We start from the raw sequence: 22860 nt of genomic DNA on the forward strand, positions 1-22860 counted from the left end.
CTAAGAGGGCAAACAAGCCTCCTAAAGTGCGATGCACCCTCAGTACTGCTCCGACAGTGTATTTTAAAAAATCTTTTAGTAGGATGTGAACATCACTGGCAAGGTCAGCATTTGTTGCCCATCTCTAATTGCCCTTGCTGGTGAGCCAGCTTCTTGAGCCGCTGCAGTCCATGTGGTGTAGGTACACCCACAGTGCTGTTAGGGAGGGAGTTCCAGGATTTTGACCCGGCGACAGTGAAGGAACGGCCGATATATTTCCAAGTCAGGATGGTGAGTGGCTTGGAGGGGAACTTGCAGGTGGTAATGTTCCCATGCATCTGCTGCCCTTGTCCTTCTAGGTGGTAGAGATCGTGGGTTTGGAAGGTGATGTCAGTGTTAGAGTAGATTTTTGTGCTCTAGTTTCTGGAATGGATCTTGAATGCATGACCTTCTGATGCCGAGATGAGAGTGCTACCCACTTAGCCAAGGCTGACACCGTGGGCGATTTTAATGCTATATATATATATATATATGTTATAGATACATAGTATAGAATTGCAAGTCACTGTTGAGCAGTTCTGGCAGAGGCTTCATTTCATTTGAAGTAACCACATTCAAAATCTGTCCTTTCCTCTTCACAGACCTGCTGTTTTTCCAACACTTTTACTTTCTCGTGGGTGTTGTGACTTTTGGCCCAGGGCCACCAAATGATCTGAAATTGAATTCAGAAGGTCCAGGCAGTTATTGTGAACTGGTGGTCATTGGCGGTCAGTACTGCGATTGTGGAATGACACGAAGAGCTCTAACTGGGCGAGGACGGCAGAGATTAAACCACAGTCTGCTCATCATTGTTTTATCCTTCCTCCAGTAGTCCTTCCCTGTTATATTCTTGGGTTGGGCAGCGGGTTGCAAAGGAGGGATGTCCCTGTACAACCAAAGAGGGAAGAAAAGAGCAGCCACTTTTTTCCACTGACCATGGCTATCAGCCAGATATGCAGTAGCTACAGTAGGAGCTCGGAAAACACCCAACAGCAACGCTCTTGGGCCTCAGAGCAACCTCCCTCATTGCTTCTCAAATCCATCCAAAGCTTCAGACTAAGCTTGTTACTCTGATCAAGGTCCCATGTGTAATTTGGCCAGGCTTGAGTATAGAAGATTAAGGTGTGATCTAATTGAGGTGCTTAAGATCATTAAAGATGTTGATAGAGTAGATAAAGAGAAACTATTGCCTCTGGTAGGGGAGGCAAGAACAAAGGGGCATAACCTTAAAAATAGAGATACGCCATTCAGTGGTTATTTCAGGAAAAAATCTTCGCACAAAAGGTAGCAGAAATCTTGAACTCTCTTCCCCAAAAATATGCTGAGGCTGGGGGGTCAAGAGAAAAATTCAAAACTTTGATTGATAGATTTTTTTTGGGCAAGGGTATTAAGGATCATGGAACCAAGGTGGGTAGATACAGTTAAGGTACAGATCAGCCATGATCTAAATGACTGGCAGAAGAGGCTCAAGGAACTGAATGGCCTTGCCTATCCTTCCTCCTGTATTACTTCATTATTGATATTCCTCCTCTCCTCTGCCGACCATCACCACTCTTCCCAATTGACCGTTCTCCATGGATGAGCCTGCACTGCTGGTGTTGGCAGGTTTCACATGAAAACCTGATCCTCCCTGTGCTTCCACTCATGTTGCCTCCTCACATTCACTGACTCTCACATAAAAAAACAACAGCATTTAAATAAAGTCCTTAAGAAGGTAAAACATCCCAAAGCACTTCACAGGAGTGTTGCCAGGCACAACTTGACATGTGCCACAAAAGGAGACATTAGCACTGGTGACCAAAAGCTTGGTCAAAAAGGTTTGTTTTAAGGTGTCTCTCAAATGAGGAGAGAGGGGTAGAGAGGCTGAGAGGCTCAGGGAGGGAATTGCAGAACTCAGGGCTGGGCAGCTAAAGACACAGCTGCCAATGGCTGAGCCAAGGAAATGGGATGCACAGGAATCAAGAATTGGAGAAGAACAGAGGTCACAGGGGGGCCCTAGGTTTGGAGGAGATTACAGAGATAGAGAAAGGCGAGCATAAGGATGAGAACACACACATACACATGCACATCCAGCAGGTATTGCTGAATAACAAGCCAGAGTAGGAAGCCTGGCAGATCTGGAGCCAAGCAGAGTTAACCCTTGACGGCTGCAATAAGTTTTCTGTCAACCCTTATGTTTATTTTGTCAATTGAGAAATTAGCAACAAGACCATCCATTACCCAATTAAGGAGATACAGGTTATCACTCAGAGCACATGGCCTACAATAAACTCACAAAGGTAGAATTTGGTTTCCTTTTATGATGGTATTAAGTTTATATTGCGCTACAATAAATAACTTATCTGCAGCTGCGTGGTGCTCCCCACCAGGTTAGACCACAACACCTATGCACGCCCAAAGTCAGAGCTTACTGCAATGGAATTACAATTCTGAGCTCCGATTCCCATGAGTATACTGGCACAATTTTGAAAAGTGTAGATGAGCAACAACAACAATAACAACTTGTATTTATATAGCGCCTTTAACATAGTAACAAGATCCCAGGTGCTTCATCAAACAAAATATGACACCGAGCCACATATGGAGATAATAGGACAGGTGACCAAAATCTTGGTCAAAGAGCTAGGTTTTAAGGAGTATCTTAAAGGAGGAAAGCTAGGTAGAGAGGCAGAGAGGTGTGGGGAGAGAATTCCAGAGCTTACAGCCAGGCAGCTGAAGACATGGCCACAAATGGTGGAGCGATTAAAATCGGAAATGCTCAAGAGGCCAGAATTGGAGAAGTGCAAATATCTCGGAGGATTTTGGAGCTGGAGGAGATTACAGAGATAGGGAGGGGAAAGGGGAGGGATTTGAAAACAATGATGAGAATCTTAAAATTGAAGCATTGCTTGACTGGGGGATAATACAGGTCAGTGAGCACAGAGGTGAGGGTGAACAGGACTTGTTGCGAGTTCAGACATGGGCAGTTGTTTTAGATGACTTCAAGTTTATGGAGGTAGAACTTGTGAGCTTGCACAGGAGTAGGTAAGTCTAAGGGTCACAAAGGCATTGATGAAGGCTTCAGCAGCTAAATAGCTGAGGTAAGGCTGGCGCCAGGAGATGTTACGACGTGGAACATACAATCTTAGTGATTGCATGTGTGGTTGGATGCTCAACTCAGGACCAAATATGATAGTTTGATTCAGTCTCGGTTGCCAGAGAGAGGGATGGGGCCAGTAGCTAGGGAACAAAGTTTGGAGCGGGAACCAAAGACAATGGCCTAGGTCTTTCGAAAATTTAACTGGGGGAAATTTCTGCTAATTCAGTACTAGATGTTGGACAAATAGTCTGATAATTTAGCAACAGTCGAGTTGTTGAAAGAGGTGGTATTGAGGTGGAGCTGGATGTTGTCAGCGTAGATATGCTAACTGTGTTTTCAGATGATGTTGCCACGGAGGAGTATGTAGATGAGAAATAGGAGGGGGCTAAGGACAGATCCTTAGGGAAAGCCAGCGATAACTACCTGGAAGCAGGAAGGGAAGCCGGAAGGTGATTCTCTGGCTCCAACTGGAAAGGTAAGAAGGGATCTGGGCAAACGCAGTCCCACCCAGGCGGACGACAGTGGAGAGGCATTGGAGGAGGATGGTGTGGTCATCCATGTCAAATATTGCAGACAGGTCAAGAAGGATGAGGAGGGATAGTTCACCTTTGTCACAGTCACATAGGATGAAATTTATGACTTTGAGAGCCATTTTGGAACCATGGCGGGGCAGAAACCTGGTTCTAGGGATTCAAACAGGAAGTTCCAGGAAAGATGTGCATATATTTGGGAGTCAATAACACATTCAAGGAATTTATCGAGCAAGGGAGGTTAGGATTGGGGCGGTAGTTTGCAAGAACAGAGGGATCACAGGTTGCTTTTTTGAATAGATAGGTGATGAGATTTGTAGGAGAAGGGGACAGCACCTGAGGAAAGAGAAGTTATCAATATCAGCTAACACGGGCACCAGGGAGGGAGGGAGGCTGGGTGCTCAGCAGTTTAGTGGGAATGGGGTTGAGACAGGAGGAGGAGGGACTCTTGGACAAGATGATCTCAGAGAGGCATGAGGGGAGATAGGTGACAAACTAGAGGAAGACATGAATTCAGGGTTAGGGCAGGTAGTCAGTATCTGAGGAGAGAAAAGCGTTAATGATATCAGCTAATACGAGAGCCACATGCACAAATCTGTAAAAGTGGCAGGTTAAGTTAATCAGTTGGCTCACAGCTGGAGAAATAGTAGATAAGTCTGGGCACCACACTTCAAGAAAGTCCTTAGAAACAATACAGAGGAGGCTTACCAGGATGTTACCAGGGATGAGGGACTTCAGTTATAAGGAGACATTGGAAAAGTTAACAGTATTAAAACAGAGAAGGCTAAGAGGTGACATAATCGAGGTTTTCAAAATGATGAAGGGGTATTGATAGAGTAGATGGAGGAAAGTTATTTCCTCTACAAGTGGGTCAATATCAACGGTTAGAGATTTAACAGCATTGGCAAAAGATCTAGAGGGAAGATGAGGAGAATATTTTTCACTTAGACAGTTGTTGGAATCTCGAATGCTCTACCTGAAAAGGTGGTGGAAGCTGATTCCATAAATAATTTGAAAATGGAGTTGGACAAGTACTTGAGGATGAGGAACTTACAGTGTCTGGACAAAAAGCAGAGCTGTAGAACCAAGTATAACTGCTCTTTCAAAGACCCAGCACAGGTACAATAGGCCAAATGGCCTCCTTCTGTGCTGTAAATCTCTACGATTCTATGAATGCTACTGATTGTCAAGCCTCTGTTGCTATTAAGCATTGTTCTAGAATTTTCTTCTCTAACTTGCTTCATGAACAAGTCAGGAAATAGCTGCTTGCATGCTTAGTTCAGATAATGCAATTTAAACAGGGTTACAAGCTGGGGCTGCAACGCTAAGTTCTCAACATGCACAAACTAAGAAACACCCCTGCTTGCCAAGTCTGCTTTATATCCTGAATCTTTTCAAGTTCGTTCTCAGGCACAGCACGAGCTCTTCTTCACCCGTAGCAGCCCCTTCCCGGCCTTCACACCAGCCCATCACAGGATTGTCACAGTGCATTGCGTGTCCCAAAACGGCCTGAGCACCTGAGACCAGAGCGCAAGGCTCTGTATGGAACAGACTCTCATTATATGGAATATTTACGCATTATATGGAATACTTTCCCATCGTATGGAATAATTACACGCCGTATGGAATATTTGCATGCCGTCTGGGATATTTACAGGTTGCATGTGGGTCTGTGTACATTGTAAGGCTCAGGACATTACACAGAGGCTCAGGTTGGGCAAGGTTTCACTTTAACACTCACTTCATCCTGCTCCTCGTGTTCCAGTATGGCCTGAAGAAATGCCCGCCTCTCATGGCTGGAGGACTTTTGATCGAACATTCCAGCCTGGATGACCTTCTGGTCAACGTTGAGCTTGTACTTGGCGGCTGCCAGAATCTTCTCCTCCACACTGTTGACGGTACACAGGCGTAGCACGCGTACTTCATTTTGCTGCCCGATTCGGTGCGCGCGATCCTGAGCTTGTAAATCCTAAAACAAACCAAAGTCAGAATGAGGGTCAGAAATGCTGTTTTCCCCTTCCTTTCCTCAGCGATGAGCCAGCCTAGAAGGTAGGCTGGCACCCCAGCCTATTTGTAAAATGACCAGTGGGAGGTGCAATGGAGCATCCTGATTTTACTAGTCTGGAGTGAATGCCAGCTTTCCCTGCATTGTGATTGAGAAATATGGAAAACTGTGAGGAGCATCTCGCCACAAACACTGCACCACAACAGTACCTGCCATAGTGCACAGTTCCTGATGGTGTCAACTCACCCTGGGGTCTTCCCCCTCCCACTCATGAAGGCCCTCCCCTCCTTGAAATGGCAACATCCTCCAATACCCCACCAAAACGAACATCCTTCATCTGCATACCTAGACAAAGGGATAACAAGGTCATAGAACTGTACAGCATAGGAGGGTCCATCATGCCTGTGTCAGCTCTTTGCGACTAATTGGATAGTTCTTTCACTTTCCTGCAAGTGTTTTCCTTTCCAATCCCCTTTTGAAACTTGCTTCTGAATCTGCTTTCACCACCCGTTCAGGAAGTGCATTCCAAACAACTTACACAACTTACCGCGTAGAAAGGATTCTCCTCACTGCCCTGACCCCCCTTTCCATTTATTCTCTCGCCAATTGTCTTAAATCTGATCCTTCTGGTTATCCACCCTCCCGCTAGTGGAAACAGTATCTTCTTATTTACTCTATCAAAACACCTCAGATAGTGAACACCTGTATTAAATCCCCCTCTAGCCTTTTCTGCTCTAAGGAGAACAATGCAACCTTCTCCAGACCGTCCACGTAACAGAAGTCCCACATCCCTTTTCCCATTTTGTATCGTGTTCTGCTATCACACTGAAGAAATGAAACCTCACTTGTCATAAAACCCAAAGGGCCAGTTCCTGAGGAAGTTCATACTGAGTATTAAGAGACTTGACCCAGACGACTGCATTCAGCAAAATACTGAGGAACAAGTTATCAATAGTTAATGAACAAAGGTGGGGGGATCGGTGGATGAATTACTTCCGCCTGTTTACAGCAGGACTGTAAACCTATAAAGATAGCACAGTATGAGAGACAAACAGTGATCTATGCTGTTGGGCCTTCACCCGACTGCAGCTGGGTAACAGAGCAGGCAACTGATAACAGCTCCTTCTCTGCTCCCCACACACGTAATTTACAATAATCAGTGTCCTTCCACCCCATATGGTTCCCCGCATCTGAGAAAGGTGATTGGATCTTAGACCCTTGGACCCTAACAGTAAACCAGGCAGGCTCCCTCACTGCTTTGCAGTGTTTATTGCCCGGGATTAACAATCCAGAGCTGGGCAGTTCAAATCCCGCTGGCAAATTGGATGCGACAGATCTGGTCACCAGATAAAGAGGCAACTTCCTGGATCATTGTATTAACCAACACAGTTCAGTAATGTCACTCAGGAAAGGGAACCTGCTGTCCTTAACCCAGCCCAGATTACAATGGTTCTTCATGTCCTCTGATGTAGCCATTCGATTGTAAAGACAACCACCATCGGCAGTTCAAGCCCTCCTCGGGCACTGTGGGAATGGGTGATAAGTGCTGCACGCTCCACATGTGCCAAATCCTCTCTGTGCCACTCCGTGACAACTGTGTGCTGTGACTTGGCCCCATGTTTCTTTGAGATAGTTGTGGATGCTGTTAAAGGGACCACTCCATAACCATTCACACAAGAAGCTGGGGGTGGAGGGGAAATATGGGGTCTCTGACTATTTGCTCCCTGCCTCTGATGGTACTCTGAGCATGAATAGATGGTCTACCAGCTGATTAACCTGGAGTACAGGAACAGGAAGAGGCCATTTAGCCCCTTCAGCCTGTTCCACCACTCAATGAGATCCTGGTTGATCAGCGACCTAACTCCATATACCCGCCTTTTCCCCGTATCCCTTAATACCTTTGGTTAACAAAAATCTATCAATCTCAGATTAAAATTAAGCATTGACCTACCCTTAATTGCCAAACTTCTGTCCCCCTTTGCATGCAGGTGTTTCCTAATTCCATCCCTCAAAAGTCTGGCTCCAATTTTAATACTACACTCCTAGTTGTGTACTCTCCACCCAGTGGAAATAGTTTCTCTCTGTCTACCCTGTTGGTTCCCCTTAATATCTGGAAAACTTATTTCAAATCACCCATAACCTTATAAATTCAGGGAATACAACCTTAGTTTGTGTAAGTTTGCCTTGTAATTTAACCTTTAGTTTCCAGGTATCATTCTAATAAATCAATGCTGTACTCCCTTCAAGACCAATATATCCTTTCTAAGGTGTGGTGCACGGAACTGCTCTCAGTACTCCAGGTGTGGTTTAGCCAGGGATTCGTATAGCTGAAGCATCATATTGCAGAGCTCTGAGATGCAGAGGGATTTGGGTGTCCTAGTGCATGAATCACAAAAGCTTCGCCTGCAGGTACAGCAAGTAATTAGGAAAGCTAATAGAATGTTATTGTTTATTGCAAGGGGAATTGAATACAAAAGTGGGGAGGTTATGATTCAGTTATACAGGGTATTGGTGAAACCACATCTGGAGTACTGTGTACAGTACTGGCCTCCTTATTTAAGGAAGGATGTAAATGCATTAGAAGCAGTTCAGGGAACTAGACTAATTCCTGGAATGGGCAGGTTGTCTTATGAGGAAAGGTTGGACAAGTTAGGCTTGTATCCACTGCAGTTTAGAAGAGTAAGAAGTGACTTGATTGAAACATATAAGGTCCTGAGGGGTCTTGACAGGGCAGATGTGAAAAGGATGTCTTCTCTTGTGGGAGAATCTAATACTCGGGCTTACTGTTTGAAAATAAGGGGTCGTTCATTTAAGACAGAGATAAGGAGAGTTTTTTTCTCTCAGAGGGTCATGAGTCTTTGGAACTCTCTTCCTCAAAAGGCAGTGGAAGCAGAGTCTTGAAATATGTTTAGGCAAAGCTAGATAGATTATTGATTAACAAGGGGGTGAAAGGTTATCGGGGGTAGGCAGGAATGTGGGGTTGAGGTTACACTCAGATCAGCCATGATCTTATTGAATGGTGGAGCAGGCTCGAGGGGCCGAGTGGCCTACTCCTGCTGCTAATTCGTATGTTCATATGACTTCTTGTATTCCAGTCCTCTCGATATAAAGGTCAGCATTCCATTAGCCTTTTTATTTTCTATACCTGTTCATGACATTTTAATGATCTGTGTACCTGGACCCTCAAGCCTCTTTAGACCTCCAATTTTTAAAGCTTTCCATCATTTAGAAAGTACCCTGTGCTATCCTTTTTAGGTCCCAAATGATGACCTTGAATTTATCTACATTGAAACACATTTGCCAGTTTTGCCCATTCACTTAATCTATTAATATGTCTTTGTAATGTTATACTCCCATCTACACTGCTTACAATGCTGCCTACCTTTGCATCATTGGAAAATCTGGACATCTGGCTTTCTATCTCATCATCTAGGTCATTAATAAATGTGAATAGTTCAGGCCCCAATACAGAACCTTGGTCACATCGTGCCAGTTAGAGAACCTGCCCATTATCCCTATCCTCTGTCTCTCAGTAATTTGTCATCAAATAAGGAAGGACATAATCGATTCCAACCCTGCTTTGAGGTTCAAGATTGTGACAGTCTGGGGTAACCATTTAATGTTCCAACCCGAGGACCATAAAGTGATCTCTTTGGGTTAATTTCTGGTGGCTGTAATTATAGAAATTGACTGCTGTGGAAGTGTTGCTGTGAAACTTTCAGAGAACAGTCACTTCTAACTGTAGACTTGGCACCTGTGCAGCTCTGGTTTCACAGGCAGACTGCGAGTACAACACTCAGCAGGTAGGATTCACAAAATTCTTCTGCTGACCGCTGAAGGATCTGATTAAGAACAGTTTGCCAACACGGTGAAGCTCTGTCTAATTCCACAGCCACAAATCAAGGACATCAGATTCCTTACTATCTAGAGAGACACAGAAGAAACTTAGTATGCAATATTTGCTGATCATGATCTGGTCTCTTCCATGTTGGGGAAACCAAACAGATTGGATGATCACTCTGCAGAACATCTCTGTTTAGTGCAAGCATGACCCTGAGCTTCCTGTTGCCTTTCATTTTAATTTGCTGCCCTCCTCCCGCTCTGCCCTGTGTCCTTGGCCTCCTCTCTGAGGCACTTCACAATCTTCTGGAATCAGCATCAAGTTCAAAAATTTCAAAATATAACCACTGCCCACAATTTTTTGGACTGCAGGCGCTGGTGATGATTCTGCATTTGCAGTTTTCGCTTCCTCTGCTCCCAGTCTCTTGTTTCCTTACTTGTTCCATTACTACCCACTTTTTCTTGCACCATCATCCCTTTTGTCATTTAATCCCTGCAGCCTTGAACCCCATCACAGACCTTCCTTTCTGGTCATTTACTGTCCCCCTTTTCCAGGGCTTTGCACGTGGTTACAAACTGTTCACCTCTAACATCTTCTGACAAAGAGTTTGTTGTAATGCTGTTTGGTGTCTCACTGAGCAGTCTGGATGCCTGTCTGGTTGAACATAAACTATTTACTGGTAACCCACAACTATATATATATATCCGAGGTACTGCCATGCATGGGTGCTGTCTCTATGTTGGCTCCTTTCAGACTCTACTCTACACACAGTCTGCCAACATTTAACTCTCTGCGTTCCACCATGGACGGTACAGTTTTCCAGTCCCACGTTAACCCTTGCTCTGTCGTACACCCTTATACTAAAGAGTTGTCGAACTGAAACATTAAGCTGAATGCTAGCAGCATTTTCTGCTTCCAAGCCCGGTCAGCTGATAAGACTTATGATCAGATTAGCCTTGATCTAACTGAATGACAGAACTGGCTTGAGGGGCTGAATGGCCTCCATTTGTTTCTATTCCAGCCACTGAAGAGAAGCCCCTCAACTTCTGATGGCTGACGCTCACTGTGGAGGTGAACCGTGTGGCACCTGGTGGGAGTGGGGAGAGCGTGTGCTGGATTCCTGCGATACTCACTTGGTGAGGGTTCCAATCACTGTCGAAGATGACAACGGTATCCGCAGCCTGGAGATTCAGCCCTAGGCCCCCGGCCCGAGTGCTGAGCAGGAAGATGAAATAATGGGAGTTGGGCTCATTGAATGTCTTCAGCAGCATCCCACGGTCCTCGGACTTAGTGGTCCCTGGAAAAAGGCAAGAGCAGGTTGATAGACGGCACACTGGACAGAACCTACCGACTGCCTTTCCACCAGCCCAGGTAACCCACTGCATGCCAATATCATGCTCCTGACTGAAAATACTGTCCTTAGAATTTTTAGGTGTGGGGGACAAAGGGAAACCTTAAATTAAGAAAATGTTTCCATTGAGCCCAGTTATATTTATTCAGTGTGATGATATCCCAGGGACTGTAATGTGGTGGTTATGTTACTGGGCTACTAATTTAGAGAACACAAGTTCAAGTGTCAGTAAAACTCACCATGAAACTGTGGGATTGTTGCTAAAAACCCAACTGGTTCACTAATGTCCTTTGGGTAAAGAAAGCCACCAGACAGAAATTTGTGTGGTAGACTCTTAACTGCCCTCTGACTTCAAGAAGAAGCCCCACTGTCACCTTCTCAGGGCAAATAAGGATGGGCAATAAATCCTGAGAATGAGTAGTATCTGATTGCTGGATATAGAGTGATCTTGGGAACAAGCCATCAGACAGCTCCACCTGGTGGTAGATTTATTCCATAACAGATACTGAGAAATCACAAGAATATAACAGAGCAGCAGGAAGCCATTCAGCCCATTGTGCCTCTGCCAGATAACGTAAGGTCCTGCTGGGACCCAGGGCATCAGTCTCTGGAAAATGTTTTAGTGTCTTTGAAGCTCCTTTAGTACACTGTTGAACTGCCAAGCTGAAGGACATTAAAATTCACCTGCCCAAACTGAGAATCCTCAGTCAGGGGGTTGTGCAGGTAGAGGTTGCCAACTCTTTCTGGAGGTACTCCCAGAGGGTGCATTACGTGACCTTGTACAGGAGGGGGAGGGGTAAGCAAGGAGACGGTGTGGGAACGATGAAGGGGGCTTCTTCTAACCAACTAGCCTCTGTTCAGGCATTATATTTGGAAGTGGGCGTCGGTTTCCCCCAGGAATCTAGCAGTGCCACCCAGCATCTGACCAAATAAAGCGGCACGCTTAAAAACAGCCACAATACTTGACAGGGAAGCAGCGCCAAGACAGATCACCGCAACTTCAAAATCTTTCTCTTTGGATGCTTGGGCCATATCACCCCCTCCACACCCCCTCTCTCTCTCTCTCCACACTGTGTGGCAAGGTGCTGCCCCAGGATCCCAGTGTCCATGTCGAGCCGGTGACCCAGTAGAGATATTATCCATTCCGTTGTGTAATTGAACCCTCCCCCTACTCCCGGGTTCTGGACGAGGTCTCAGTTAGGGCGGATGCTATTCCCGCCCTGTCAATTTTCTGGCTGTGGAACAGGGTGCCCGGAATTTCCCAGCTCCAGGCTTCAATACGGAGAAGAAGCACAGAGCTTCCCCAGTTCTCTCACTCGGTAACTGTCGTAATGAAGGGGGAAAGTTTCTGGTTCTGGCCTCTTTGTTTACTGAGCGAGCCCATCTCAGCCAGGTGTAGCCACTACAACTGGCCTCAGCATCTCTTGAGCTAGGATGGGGAAACTGTAGGTTGGTGGGGGGGAGGGGGAATAAAACAAGCCAGCCAGGCTTCCTGCTCCTGATTGGTACCTAGTTACCCTCTGCTATTGAGAGGTAGGGGGGAAAATCAGATCATTTTAAGCATCTGTGGTATTTTGCTTTTGCATTAAGGTTAGAAGGAGGGTTGGTTGTGATGTTCTACTAATAATTGGCAGGAGTGGGGGTTAATTTTAACCTAACGCCGTCAGGAAACTGACAGGATCAGGTGTAACTGACTTCAACAGGCAGCAATATCGTGTAGGGTGTTAAACCTGTATTGCACCAGGGATGCTATCAGTTCCCTGGCACAGATTGGGTTAAAATGCCCCTGAATGTCTATACTCAGAATGAAAAGTTGCCACTTGAATGAGATATGGTGCAGGAAGGAGAGCTCTGCCTATGGAACTGTACCCCCAGTAGGACTGAATACCTTCAGGACTGTAGTGTGCCACGGGGATCAGTGCTGGGGCTCCAACTTGTTACAATTTATATAAATGACTTGGATGGAAGGATCAAAGGTACGGTTGTGAAATTTGCTGACCACACAAGGAGAGGTAGGAAAGTAAATTGTGAAGAGGACATAAGGAGGCTACAAAGGGACATAGATAGGTTAAGTGAGTGGGAAAAGATCTGGCAAATGGCGTAAAATATGAAATGGTCCATTTTGGCAGGAAGAATAAAAAATAAACTTATTATCTAAATGATGAGAGATTGCAGAGCTCTGAGATTCAGAAGGATCTGGATGTTCCAGTGCATGAATCACAAAAGGCTAGTATGCAGGTACAGCAGGTAATTAGGAAAGCTAATAGAATGTTATTGTCTACTGAGAGGGGAATTGATTACAAAAGTAGAGAGGTCATGCTTCAGTTGTACAGGACACTGGTTAGACCACTAGTTACAGTACTGTGTACAGTATTAGTCTCCTTATTTAAGGAAAGATGTAAATGCGTTAGAAGATGTTCAGAGAAGGTTTACTAGACTAATACCAGGAATGTCATATGAGAGGAGGTTGGCAGGTTAGGTTGGAGTTTAGAAGAGTAAGAGGCAATTTGATTGAAACCTTTAAAATCCTGAGGAGTTTTGACAGGGTGGATATGGAGAGGGTGTTTCCTCTTGTGGGAGAATCTAAAACTAGGGGTCACTGTTTAAAAATAAAGGGTTGTTCATTTAAGACAGAGATGAGGAGAGGTTTTTTCTCTCAGAGGGTCGTGAGTCTTTGGAACTCTCTTCCTCAAAAGGCAGTGGAAGCAGAGTCTTTGAATATTTTTAAGGCAGTTAGATTCTTGATTAACAAGGGGGTGAAAGGTTATCGAGGGTAGACAGGAATGTGGGGTTGAGGTTACAATCAGATCAGCCATGATCTTATTGAATGGTGGAGCAGGCTCAAGGGGCCAAGTGGCCTACTCTTACTCCTAGTTTGTATGACTGGGGGATTGGGGATGGAGGAGTCAATAGTACCACTCACCGTCCAGTCGGAGGTACTTGAAGCTGCGGTACGTGAAGTAGTCTTCCATGATGGTCATCAGCGAGGTCATCTGACAGAAGAGCAGCACCCTGTGATTGGTGGCTCGCAGCTTGGGGAGAATCCTGTCCAGCAGTTCGAACTTCCCAGAAGCTCGGTAAAGATCAGCCCTATCAGCAAATAACATGATTCAACAGGATTCTACACCAGCCTCCCCCTCAGCGCCAGACACGGCTGTCATGCAGCCCACAGAAATGGCAACCCAACCTAACCTTAGGAGTTAATCTGAAAACAATTACTCCTTGTCCATCAATAATTTGATTTTAAAGTCTCGTCCTTGCTTTTTGAATTCCTCATAGCTTCGCCACATCCCCACCACCCTTCCTACCTCTATGCCCTCCTTTAGGCCTTCAACCCTTTGAGTTCCCTGCGCTCCTCCAGTTCTGGCCTTCTGAGCATCCCTGGCTTCACTCCACCATGGTAGCCTGGCCTTTAGCTGCCCAACTACTGGAATTCCCTCCCTAAATCTCTCTGCCTCTCTCTTTCTCTTCTCCTTTAAAAGGCTCCTTAAAGCCTACTCTTTGAGCTTTTGGTCATCTATCGTAATATCTCCTTATGTGGCTCAGTGTCCCAATTTTGTTCAATAACACCCATGTGAAGTGCCTTGCAACGATTTACTATGTTAAAGGTGCTATATCAATACATGTTATTATTAAATACTACCCCACTGATTGCTGACATCTTGCAATGCCCATGCAAACAGACCAGGCTCTCTTTAGTGTTGGTACTGGGCCATCGGAAGGCTCTGGGTTGCCTGAACCTTAGCTCAGTACCAATATTGTGGCATCAGCCATCACCAGGCAACATCTCATCAGACATCGACCTTCCTTCATCTATATTCTACTGCACGACAACCAACATGCTCAGAGCAACACTATCCAAGCTGCCTGGCTCGATACACAGTTGCTCACACTATCAGGCAATCAAACCGCTCTAGTATTTGAAATGCTGATCAGAGAGAGATAATGTGTGATCTTGTGTTTTTTTTAACAGCTCTGTTTGTAAGTGGAGATTCTCTGTGTGTTTCCACTTGGGGTCACAGACATTTTCAACTCTTGATCTCAGCCATTTTGACAAATTATTTCACTGTCCAATATTAGGGGAGTAGCTCAGGTCAGCACAGCCAATACGAGGTGGAGCAGGATCTTAAGCAGCTCAGTGTTTGAATCTTTCCTCAGCTGAGTCCCAGTTACTAGACTCATCCATGCACAGTCAATTAGTGACACTCAACCAGACATATTCGGCCCGTGAATATCATCTTTACACACTCAGTTGGTTAGACTAATTATACATGCAACTTGTTCACCCTGGGTGGGTGTTACTTTGCGATTTGTTGCAGAGAGACTGGTCTCACTTACCCTTGTACAATGCCTCCAGTAAATCCCAAATGTTCTGAAAAAGACTCCTAGTTGAAGAAAAAAAATGGATGAAGAGGTAAATGTGAAGGACACAAACAAATATCACAATATTCTGAGTCCTTGGGGAGAGCTGCAGCCCTGTACCCAGTATGGACCCAGGACACGCTGCTCATATGCCTGACACTAAACACCCAAAGCAACTGCTCTACTGGGAACTTGGTCATGGCAGGGGACTCCCAGGAAGACGGCTGTAATGCATTAGGGATTCCTCAAAGCATCCCTGAAGAGGTCAAACATCTCTGCCGACTCATGGGGGGCCCTGACTTACGACCAATCAAAATGGAGAAGACTCAGCCGGGAAGGGAGCAAACACATCGAGAGACTTTGTCGGGAATGTGCAGAGGATAGAGGTGAAGTTGAAGCGCTCAGATAGCATAAACTTCCAACAACATATGTACCCAATCCTACAAGCACCGCCTGCCCCACATGTGGCAGAGTCTGCAGATCGCGCATTGGTCTTATCAGCTGCCTCAGAACCCATCGAACTGGAGTGGAAGCAAGTCATCCTCGATCCCGAGGGACTGTCTAAGAAGAAGAACCCCACCCCGGTCAATCACACTGTCCTATTTACATCACGGCATGTGTGACTGGATTGTTTTTAATTTTCACAGCCTATCACACAAGCACATTTCCAGGTCCCACTTCCAGGGTATCAGAATCATAGAGTAGCACTGAAGGAGGCTATTTGGCCCATTGAGTCTGCACCGGTTTTTATGAAAAGCAATCCAGTTAGTCCCACTCTCCCCATTCTATCCCCATATTCCTGACATTTTTTTTCTCCTTCAAATGTCTAGCCAATTCTCTTGTGAAAGTTACTTTCCACCAGGCTATCAGCCTAATGATCCCTGGAATTTATTTCCAGGCTGGGAATTCTGAAGACCCTGTGAATTGAAATCCCACACACACCCCCACACATCCATACACAAATACACACACCATCCCCCTGCTATCCACCGCCCCCACACACACACACACAGCCCCACCACACACGCACACACACACGCACACACACCCCTATCTGCTCCTGTCAACTATTTGCATGAGCTGATCGTCTATCTCCTGTTGAGAGAGAAGCCATGCAAAGAGATTTTATAACTGACTACCTCCGCATTCGTTACTTTACTGGAAACTGGTGTTAATGCTTAGAACAGAAGACTCTGCAGGAACACTGTATTACTACTGCAGAGGTTACACTGTACAGCCTTTATACAACAGCACTGACGCAAATAATTTCTGTAATCATCGTCATTTTAAAAAGTTGACACGAGTGAATGCTGAGCCACTTGGTGTCCTATCCATTACACAGTCACTCTGGCACCAGCTGAGCAGAGCTGCATACCCCCACATGATTTCAGCGTTAAACTATTTACTGGCTCAAAGCCCCAATCCATTAGCGTGATGCTGAGCCACATGGAGCAGGCTGAATCCTCGGACTGTTGCAAAGTTTGCTGGTCTAAATTACAATTGCAAACCACCCCACTCCCCGTATGTTTGTGTTTGGTAGGAAGGAATTAAGAAACCAGGCTGGATTCTTCCCTTTCTGCTATCCAGGGATATCTGCTGGAAAATCCATGCTCATGTGGAGACTTTTGGTAAAGAGAAGGTTGAGATTTGGTGTGGTGGCTTCCATAGTCACACAGTGCAGTGACTCTTTTTACATAGCTGCTTGGATTAGGGCCATCAGTGCTTACAAATCCAAACACCGCACCCTCAGGAGAGGAAAGGAGAACACTGGTACTCAGCCCAACCTTTATCTCAACAGTTCTCTACACAACAGACGCACAACCCTGCACGTGCACAACTACTCCTGTGCATGCTCGCAATCATGCGTATACATGCTCACATGCACGTGCGTATTTATCAGCAGAAGTCACAGAATGATAGTGCAGAAGAGGCCCTTCGGCCCATCGAGTCTGCACTGACTTATGAGAAACACCTGACCTACCTACCTAATCCCATTTACCAGCACATGGCCCATAGCCTTGAAGGTTATGACGTGCCAAGTACTCATCCAGGTACTTTTTAAAGGATGTGAGGCAACCCGCCTCCACCACCCTCCCAGGCAGCGCATTCCAGACCTTCACCACCCTCTGGGTAAAAAAGTTTTTCCTCACATCCCCCCTAAACCTTCTGCCCCTCACCTTGAACTTATGTCCCCTTGTGACTGACCCTTCAACTAAGGGGAACAGCTGCTCCCTATCCACCCTGTCCATGCCCCTCATAATCTTGTACACCTCGATCAGGTCGCCCCTCAGTCTTCTCTGCTCCAACGAAAACAACCCAAGTCTATCCAACCTCTCTTCATAACTTAAATGTTTCATCCCAGGCAACATCCTGGTGAATCTCCTCTGCACCCCCTCCAGTGCAATCACATCCTTCCTATAATGTGGTGACCAGAACTGCACACAGTACTCCAGCTGTGGCCTCACCAAGGTTCTATACAACTCCAACATGACCTCCCTACTTTTGTAATCTATGCCTCGGTTGATAAAGACAAGTGTCCCATTTGCCTTTTTCACCACCCAATTAACATGCCACTCCGCCTTCAGAGATCTATGGACACACACGCCAAGGTCCCTTTGTTCCTCAGAACTTCCTAGTGTCATGCCGTTCATTGAATACTTCCTTGTCAAATTGCTCCTTCCAAAGTGTATCACATCACACTTTTCAGGGTTAAATTCCATCTGCTACTTATCTGCCCATTTGACCATCCCGTCTATATCTTCCTGTAGCCCAAGACAGTCAACCTCACTGTTAACCACCCGGCCAATCTTTGTGTCATCCGCAAACTTACTAATCCTACCCCCCACATAGTCATTTATGTCGTTTATATCCCTGGGTAATTAATAAGGGGCAGGAACACAGCCCATTTTCCATCCACATTACGCTGTTCAGATTCATACCTCTCCCTAAGCATCTCACTCCTCCTGCTCTGCAGTTCTCTGAACCATAGAAAAGTTACGGTGCAGAAAGAGGCCATTCAGCCCGTCTTGTCTGCAGCGGCCAAAAAGAGTAAAAAGAAACTAGCTGCTCATTTTAATCCCACTTTCCAGCCCCTGGTCTGTAGCCTTGCAGGTTCCAGCACTTCAGATGCAGATCCAGGTACCTTTTAAATAAGTTGAGCATTTCAGCCTCAACCACCAACTTAGCCAAGATGCCCACCGCCCTCTGGGTGAAAATGTTTTTCCTCACGTCCCCTCTAATCCTTCCACCAATCACCTTAAATCTATGCCTCCTGGTAATTGACCCCTCAGCTAGGGGAACTATGTCTTTCCTGTTTACCCTATCTATAATTTTGTACATCTCAATTAGGTCACCCCTCAACCTCCTCGTTCTAAGGAAAACAACCCTAGCCTATCCAAATCTCTCCTCATAGCTGCAATTTTCAAGCCCTGGCAACATTCTTGCAAATCTCCTCTGCACTCTCTCCAGAGCAATTATGTCCTTCCTGTAATGTGGTGACCAGAACTGTACACAAAATTCCAGCTGTGGCCTAACCAGATCTACAAACTTAAAAGAGGTTCCACGAGACTAACTGGGGCTTTGGCATATAGCCGGTAATGTATTCTTGAGGGCACAGCTGTGATTCTGAACAAACAGTGGTGTTGCATCAGAGTGCCATCTGTCCCCCCCGTGACACTGGCACAGGCTGGGCAGAGCTGCTTACCTCGATGTGCTGGAACATATACGGGTGGTTGCAAATTTTTCTCAGCTGCATAATTGTGTTCATCAGTGTCTTAGTGCCTCCCTTTCCCTAAAGAGAATGAGGCAAAGAGCTCACAGTTAAGACCATAAGACATAGGAGCAGAAATTAGGCCATTCGGCCCATCGAGTCTGCTCCGCCATTCAATCACGGCTGATAAGTTTCTCAACCCCATTCTCCCGCCTTCTCCCCATAACCTTTGATGGTTAAACGGCGGAAGTCGACCTGAACAGAGGATAGAGGTTTTGACACAAAATAACTCCAGGAGAGGACATTCTTCACTGATGCTGGGACAGCATCCTGTCCTCGCGGAGATAGCACTTAAAAGATCAGATTTGGTGTGCAGAAATTATAATTCCCGAATTTCAAAAATTGTATTAAGATTATAAAGCCCAATAGGAGCTTTTAACCTTTTGAGTTTGAATTTCAATAATTACTGCCCACACAGGAGCACAACGCACAATTACATAAAGATTACAACACTGCAACAAGCCATTCAGCTCAACTAGTCCATGTTGGGTGTTTATAGTGCAAATGAATAGTCTCCTAATCCCACATGCCCAACCTCTTAACATACTGTTTATCCCCCTTACTTTCAACCACCTATCTAACTTGCACCAAGACCCATTCGCCCATCACCCCCTACACTGGCTCCCATACCAGCAATGCCTCAATTTTAAAATTCACGTCCTTATTTTCAAATTGCCCCTCCCTCTCACTGCAGCCTCCTTTGACTCTACCAAAGATCTGCACCCCTCCAATTCTGTGCACCACCATTGGTGGACGTGCCTTCAATTGGCTAGGGCCTAAGCTCTGGAATTCCCTCCCTAAACCTCTCCACCTCTCTGTCTTGCGTTCCTTCTTTAAGATTCTCCTTAAAACCTACCTCTTTGACCAAGCTTTTGGTCACCTGTCCTAATATCTCCTTAAATGGCTTGATGTCAAATTTTATTTGATAACCCCATTGTAAAGGGTCTTGGAGGTTTTACTTTGTTAAGGGCAGTATAGAAAAACAAGTTTTTGTTGTTACTCTTAAATATGGACATGGGCTTAGCTTTAAACATTAACTTCAGTTGTGCTTTCCACAGTCTCTGTTTAGAATAGTTGCCTGCTCTCTGTCCTAAACATTCTTTCATTTAATCTTATATCCTGCATTAAACCCCTTCAACGACAGGAAACATCCTATTTCTATTTACCATGTTCCAACTAGCATAATTTCAGATGCCCCTGCTAGCATACTCCAAATAAACTCACAAAACTGCAAACAGCCTGGCAAAACTTCAGCAGATGGTTGCAATGCAATTACAATGACCACTCCTCACAGACAGCCAAAGTCATTGGCAGGCCGTACTGTATCGCACAAAAACAATGCATGACAGATAATGGTTATTAATAACTAACAGTCATTGCCCCAGTGAATGGGTCAGTGCTAGAAGATAACTGGGCTGCTTCCAAACCTTTTTGTCCTTCTCTGAGCCATCAGTCAGCAGCACTCCCTTGGCCTGCATGTGGCGGTACAGGACCCTCTGCAAAGCCGACATATCGCATTTAATGACGTATTCAACCTGCAAGGGAATAAAGCACAATTTCAGCTAGGGTCAGCCAGTTTAGCCCAGGAACCTCATCTCAGGTGCTGCCTTGGACACCCCTCCTCTCTTCACCCTGCCATTGGCAGCTAAGTCTTCGACTGCCCAGGCCCACATGAAGTCAGTGTACTCACACACAAAGCAGATATACCCACATACAAGGAGAGTATACTCACACACATGAGCTGAATGAACCCACACATAAAGCAAATATACCCACACACAAGGTGAATGCATTCACACACACACAATGCAGATATACCCACACATGAGGTGAGTGCGCCCACTGAGTACGAGAATAAACCCAGTGTGGGTCAGCTTTCCAATCCAACAGAGGAACTGACTCAGTGATAGACCCACAATAAGAAAAACGTTGGGTTCTGGTCAGGTCAGGCATGTTTCTTCCTGTTTGCCAAAGTGCAACAGAACAGAATGAAAGGACACGAGAGGGGGAGGGAGGGTGAAGATGATCCCAATAAGGGAATGTATTGCAGACTGTGAATTACAATCTTCTCCCACTGAACTCACCCTACTCCCTCAGTTACTGTTCAGGATGGGAAGGGGAGAGGTGACAGGGTTCTCTATAAACTAATGGCACCATTAGCAGCTAGTGATCTGACTACACTGCTGTATTCTGAAGTTCAGTCTCACCTCCTAACTGGGCTGGCTAACTGTTAACAATACTGTGAGATCCCAGCTACTGTGCATTTACAATTAACAGTGGGAATTTATTCAGCTACAGAAGCTGTTCACACATTGTCGAATAGGAATTAGAAAATGTTACTGAAGTGAGAGTATAAATAAAAAGACAAATGTGATTGGTATTGAATATTAAAAGATGTGTCAAATCTGTACCACACAGTGATTATAAAACAGATGGATTGCGATGGGTTTGTGTAGGCTACCCAGCATCGGATAGGTATTTGAGTCATGTAAGAGTTGAAGATCCACAAGAATGACTAGGCATGAAGAAATGCTTGGATAATTTATTTTTTTCCTCCATTGAAATAGAGATGGTTAAGGGGGAATGTAACAGTGGAGCTCTGTCACTTCCATGTAGTGACTCCCAGTGAAGCCATGTTATTTGTTTTGAGGGGAGAGTGAGAAAGGGTCATTAGACTTGTCACTATTCATGGGATGGGATGATGTCTCATGGGGTCCAGCTGGAGGCTCAGGTGAATGGAAGTCCCTTCTCAGACTGAACCAAGCCTAGTGCAGTGGTTGCAGTCAGCACAGTCCAGCAGAGTCAGTGATGTTGATTTTGGGGCTGTAGTTACTGTGGCTAGGTTAACAGCCATCTAAAAAGCCACAAGAACTAGGTGTCCCCTCACCCCCTTTCCCCTGTCAAAAGACACATTCAAACTGTACAGGAGAGGCAGTCACCTTCTCAGGCAGCTGAGCTTCGACTTCCTTTTTCAATCGCCTTAAAAGGAAAGGTCGGAGAACCTTGTGCAAACGTCTGATGATAAGAATGGTCTCCTCTTCATTTAGATCCACCTGTGTTACATTAACAGACAATGAGGTGTTAAACACAATGGTGACAGCTCAACATTTTAGGTCCTGAAAAGGGATGCATCTTTTAAATACATTGCCTTACTGAAATTTCTATAAAGCCGTTCACAAGCTGAGGATGCCTCAATACACTTTACAGCCCATGAAGTACTTTTGAAAGTTAGCCATTGTTATAAGTTAGGAAACTTGGCAGCCAATTTCTACAGAGAAAGCTCTCACAAACAGCAATGCGATAATGACAGAAAATCATTTCTTTTTTGGCAATGGTGGTTGAGAGATAAATATTGGCCAGGATGCCAGGGATAACTACTGTGCTTTTCTTCTATATAGTGCCCTGATATCTTTTGCGTCCATCTGAGAGGGCAGCCAGGGGCTCAGTTTAGTGCCTCATAAATCCAGTCCGGTAACTGTCCTTTATGTAGTCTTCACATGCCTTTGAGCAGGTTAGTGTTAACATTCTGAAATGACTGTTAGTCACTGCACACCCAACTCAAGAGAACACAGCCAGCCTAGTGAGAACCCAGTCCAAAGCAGCTATCACATGACACAAAGCCACCAATCAGATATAACCAAATGGAGGGTTCCTTTTCACAAGATCCATCTTCATTAAGAATTGCTAAACGGAGCCCTTTGGTAACTTGCCTTGGCTTCCAGCTCACTGTGAGGTGGGATGCTGAGATATTCGGGAACTAAAAATACAAACCGAAACCAGTCATTTCTGGCTCAGAGTGGATTGAAACAAAATTTGACACCCAGCCACATAAGGAGATATTAGGACAGGTGACCAAAAGTTAGGTGAAAGAGGCAAGTTTTAAGAAGCATCTGAAATGAGGACAG

General features: G+C 45.3%; 1 protein-coding gene across 4 annotated transcripts in view; it reads right to left on the minus strand.

The window, feature by feature from the left end:
• Positions 1–22860, minus strand: part of LOC144668966 (SWI/SNF-related matrix-associated actin-dependent regulator of chromatin subfamily A member 4) — a 75066-nt gene that overhangs the window by 15226 nt on the left and 36980 nt on the right. For all 4 annotated transcript variants that reach the window (XM_078531480.1, XM_078531479.1, XM_078531478.1 and 1 more), the window contains exons 20-26: positions 21895–22008; positions 20383–20490; positions 18890–18976; positions 15163–15209; positions 13748–13914; positions 10607–10770; positions 5369–5596 (exon numbers count right to left, since the gene is read on the minus strand). In XM_078531480.1, the coding sequence (XP_078387606.1) occupies positions 5369–5596; positions 10607–10770; positions 13748–13914; positions 15163–15209; positions 18890–18976; positions 20383–20490; positions 21895–22008 (915 nt within the window). The remainder of the gene's footprint in view (positions 1–5368; positions 5597–10606; positions 10771–13747; positions 13915–15162; positions 15210–18889; positions 18977–20382; positions 20491–21894; positions 22009–22860) is intronic.

This window comes from Cetorhinus maximus, chromosome 28 (assembly GCF_964194155.1).
Source record: "Cetorhinus maximus chromosome 28, sCetMax3.hap1.1, whole genome shotgun sequence".
Classification (NCBI taxonomy): domain Eukaryota; kingdom Metazoa; phylum Chordata; class Chondrichthyes; order Lamniformes; family Cetorhinidae; genus Cetorhinus; species Cetorhinus maximus.